Source organism: Tachypleus tridentatus, chromosome 4 (assembly GCF_004210375.1).
Source record: "Tachypleus tridentatus isolate NWPU-2018 chromosome 4, ASM421037v1, whole genome shotgun sequence".
Lineage (NCBI taxonomy): Eukaryota > Metazoa > Arthropoda > Merostomata > Xiphosura > Limulidae > Tachypleus > Tachypleus tridentatus.
In genome coordinates this window covers 122,850,676-122,855,641 of record NC_134828.1, presented here as the reverse complement: position 1 = coordinate 122,855,641, position 4,966 = coordinate 122,850,676, and the positions used below count along the sequence as shown (strand labels likewise).

The 4,966-nt window shown below is 29.4% G+C and overlaps 1 protein-coding gene across 1 annotated transcript; it reads right to left on the bottom strand.

The window, feature by feature from the left end:
- Positions 1 to 2,435: 2,435 nt before the first annotated feature.
- Positions 2,436 to 4,622, bottom strand: LOC143248214 (interferon regulatory factor 4-like). Its single transcript, XM_076496646.1, has 3 exons — positions 4,533 to 4,622; positions 3,252 to 3,419; positions 2,436 to 2,582 (listed from the first exon to the last, which is right to left on the bottom strand). Exons 2-3 carry the CDS (start codon positions 3,417 to 3,419, stop codon positions 2,436 to 2,438), a joined length of 315 nt encoding a protein of 104 aa, XP_076352761.1. The 5' UTR covers positions 4,533 to 4,622.
- Between the last annotated feature and the right edge of the window lie 344 nt (positions 4,623 to 4,966).

The window sequence follows — 4,966 nt, the reverse complement described above, 5'->3', positions numbered from 1 at the left end:
TCCAAACTTCATCTGAAATGAGCAATAGCCTCATTAACTGTTGATTTATTCCAGAATTCTTGTTTAAAATAGTGATAATAAAAATAAATCTCTCATTTTACAAGAATGTTGTAAAATTGTGACTATTGAAAATTTTTCGTTGTTTTCATATTTGAATCTCATCGTTAAATATCACTTGTTCCACATTTTACTTGACATATCTTGTCACCTTGTTTGTTATTAGTTTAGCTAAATACTGACCTAGAAATCCATTTATTTTTAATCCAAATATCACTGTAGTGTTTAAATAGTTTTTATTAACCATAAAGATCTCTATTATTGGGACAGAATTTTGAAAAACTCATAAATGAATCACACGTAAGGACTTACTATTGGAATGTAGTGGACTTACTCATCGGTTACACATCCATACAAAAACAACCGGCTATCTCATAAATTTTTTCAATTATAACATGACATGGACTGTTGAAAATATTTTACCTACATGTTAAAATACTCATTGTGACAACGGCATAGTTTAAACTTTCAACGCTAAAATCCAAGAATCACCCCACGATGGACTCAGAAGATGTATAAACGTGGACTCTAAAACAACAAACACACTTCACATAACATAACTAATTTCAAACATATTTTGAAGAATTATTAGCAAAAGATTATTATCTTACATTTAATACGTAAAAAATAAATCTGATTTTCTTTTCTTTGTCTCTTTTATTAAATCATAGTATCCTACAAATAAAAAAGTAAACTTTGATATCAATTGAATTTTGATCTATGAATGGGTTCATTATTTACTTAAAATTGTTTGTAAACGAAGCAATTAACTTTCCACTTTTTAAAAATTTCCTATTAGGTTTATATTTTATCACTGAATATTCATAGAATTTGCATAATTTATTATTTTTTCGTTTATTCTTCTGTATGAGAAACATAGGCCATAATACAAATTAAACTTACCCAAGTGCTATACATTCATTTATAGCTATGACAATCACTCGCTTCATTGTTATTACTTAGCACCTTTTCTGATGAGTGGTTCAAAAGGAGTGACACACCAGATAACTTAATAGCTCCACATGTTGAAATTTTGGTAAGTGTTAAACAGTCATAATTTAATAGGTAAAGCGTCAATTATGATGGCTACATGTTTAAGGGTTAATCATTATTTTGTCAAAATTATATTTTTGCAGTAATAGTGGCAACCACACTTTTTAGCCTACTTTAATTAAAGCATTAATTAGAATCTCAACACTTCAAAATGAACATAAATCCCTGTCAGAATTCACAATTCATGAATTATGGTAGTGTAAGAATAGAACCTGAAATGAACAAACAAGGAAAACTACTTCAGTATTATTTAAAGAATTGCAAAACGATAACTTCACAGACAGAATATTTTAAAAATATAATCATAGCAGCTTTATAGTATTTTGGTGCAAAAAAACATTTGTCACACATCTTATATACGCTTAGAGGTGCATGATTTCACATTAAGTGGACTACACATCAAGAATATCAGAAATATTACTTTAACATTTGCCAGCTGTCCCAATTACCAGTTTTCACAAAGAAAGAAATAAGTGATCCATTTTCATTAAACAATTCAAAATAAGTTTTTGAAACAAATCCTGTTTTCGAAAATTAAACAAACCATATGACAAATATACTTTCAGAGTTAACAGCCATCAAAAACTTCTTAAATCCAAAGTACAACCAGAACTAGATCTAATAATGTTAACAGTAAGGTCTTTAAATTATTAAAATAGATTTACTAGTTAATACTTGTAGTATATTACTACCTAAACCTATTGTATCTAAAAAATTATAAGTGTGGTTTTGAAACTACCATTGGTAACTTAACTGTTAGAGTGCTGTTCATTGACACATATATTAATTTGAATTGTAGTCATAGTAACAGCAAATTAGATGTATGCTATAATCAACTCATCTTATAAATCTTAAAGAACAAATACAACATCTTTGGTACTTAAGAAGCCCCTGAAAGAGCTAGATTTTACTAAATTATGATGTTGAAAGTAAAATTCTATGGTAACCTTTTAACTGCAAATATTTCAGTGCTACAATCTACAGACCTAATGGTTTAATTCATCTTGTAATTTTAACTCTGACCATTATTGTTGGAATAGTAAAACAATTTCTATTTGTGTCTCCATAACATGTCTGTTTACAATCAGTTTAAAGTTAGGTGGATTATTGAGAACTCATTAATCTTTATGGACAACTGTGTTACTCGAAAATATCAGCGAGTTATTCGTCTACGTACTAACAGGTTTCGTACAAAATAAAGTTTCATAATAAAATAAAAATAATGTTTCATATTATTGATACATACATCTTTCTGACTACAGGTTGAAACTATCCAAGTTTATAGGCTCATGCACACAAAAGAATCTTACAAATAATAATTAAAATTATTTCAATTTATTTCTCATTTTGCATATTTCTGAGCAAAACACAATCTTTTCCAGTTTGGAATGAGCATTTCTAAACCTTTGTTTTGCTAAGGTCCAGTATCCAGGGATTTGTGGGTTGTGATGTCCCTTCATTCTGTCCCATTCCTACAGTAAAGAATGAGAATTATATTAAATACAGATTAACTCTTCAGTTACAAAAGATGAAAGTGTTTGTTAATATACTGTCAATATCCAACTTTCATGGTTTCTTCAATCATCACCAAAATTACTTTTTATGTTTACAAAACTTGATGTGCTAAATTCATAAGATGTATTCCATAAATCAGCTGTGTAGTTTGTAACATATCACAAACAAAAATTATTTTCACAAAATGTGAAACTACTTATTTCATCCAACCTAAGGATGTGACAAAGTTATAGTAATAGAAAGATTACCAAAAACCTTTAAATTAAGAAAGATGGACACAAAAACACATTCACTTTTCTCCATTAATCTTGCAAGCAAATTACTAAATATAGTAAGTCTATTATGTTTTACATGGAATATAAAGTTACACAGAACAAAGGTATCCCTAAGAAGTAGTGAAAAATGGATAGGAATGTAATAAGTTATTTGGAATGAGTTATGATTATTCTAAGGTTTGTACCACAGAAGTTCATTAGTCACAGTCTTGGTCTAAAATAACTTGTGTGTATTAGTTGCCCAAGGTTCACATCCAAGTTGATAGAACTGTTTCACCTATTTCAATTTATTATAACACTTGAATAAATATTTTAAAAAATTTCACTACTTCAAAGTGCTCAAGAACTTACACTAAATATATCAAAGTCATTTTCTCTCCAAGTGCGAGATCCTTTATGAAGCCACTTGACCTTATAAAGTTTCTCATCTCTATCTATCCAACTCAGACAAGGGAACCGTTTGCTGTCAAGAGATGGAATAATAAAATCATCCAGGAAATACAGTCCTTTTCCACACATCTGAAAAAAATTAAAATTCAATGAATTCTCAATCACAGGCTAAACTGTAGAAATGGAAAAGTATATTAATACTACAGACTTTAGGATCAAAGTCACAATACCAAATAGAAACCAACACAAACTTTAGTACAGTCAATTATGAATATACACAGGTTCCATCATATTCTACACCTTTCACTTTCTAAACTTAGTGTGCACTATTACAAAGAGAACTTATAAACTGTCAATAATAAACAAAAAAGGTTACAAAGAAACAACAAAAATCCATAAAGTTCGTTGGCATAAAGCAACCACTAAACAGTACTTCAAATGTTAACTCATAGTGACATTTTAATTTTTGATAAATACATAAAAAGTGTAGATGTCCATTGAGAGTGATTATTAAATTTGGCTAAGAACCCTAAAGCTTCAAACAGTCAATTACAATCATATAAAGTATATTACGTCCTTTTATCTACATTTCTAAAATGCATATTTGTCATATGAAAAACATGACACAGTGCACAACCTAGTAATTTTTTATGTTGAAAAATCAGGCACAGTTTGTAGCAAAGATGAAAAACTAGAAATTATTATATGTTAAACCTAAACCGTATGTTACTGTGTACTTATAGCCGAATTACTATAACTTAAATGCGTGATATGTATTCTAACGTGTATGGTATATTGAAACCCTCCGAGTGTACATGCATGAAAAGTTAAAGTGCAATAGGAATACACGTTTCAAATGTAGAAGACGTTAGAACTAAACGTTTTCACTTATACAACTTACAAAAGCGTGAATACAGAAATTTGTCAAAACCTTCATAAAACCTAAAGCACATTAGTCACAAATTCGTTAAATATGAAGTATCAAACGATGCACGTATAAATAAACACATTTAATCAGCACAGTTAAAATAGCACGAAAACGAAGCAAGCCACTGACCAACTTATAATGCAAGTCTTGGTAAGAATCTAAGTCATATTTTCTAAAGCGAGCATTGTCAAATTTTAAAAAACTTTAATTTTAACCGCAAAGATGAGAAATATAAAACGTCAGCTCTTTTGTCACAGCATTTACACTTTCGGTAATTTATTATGATAACAATAATAACAACTGAAACTACTTACTTTGGAAACTTTTAAACGAAACAAAACCACGGTGCGAATGCTTCATTATCGAGGTATCGTAGTTGTCAGCTTATTTATTTTACAAGAGACGGACGTCCCCGAGTTTCTATTAGGGAATCCCCCTTTACAGTAGGCCTGCAAACTGATGTAGAATGTAACGGTACAACTGCAATATTATATTTTAAATTCATTTTGAGACATTCGATATCATTTCATGCTATTAGAAGGACGAGAAGTATGAAACTTTGAAACTGTGTGAAGTTAAATTGATAAATTAGTCTTAAGCAAGTTATACATTTGGATAATTAGACATATGTATAAACATTGTAGAACATTATCTCTTCCAAGAAAATATTAAATTATTTTGCTCGGCCTAATTCGGTACTTTTCCCTCAGAGTAACGCACGTGAGGTATTTCATTACTATTTGATAGA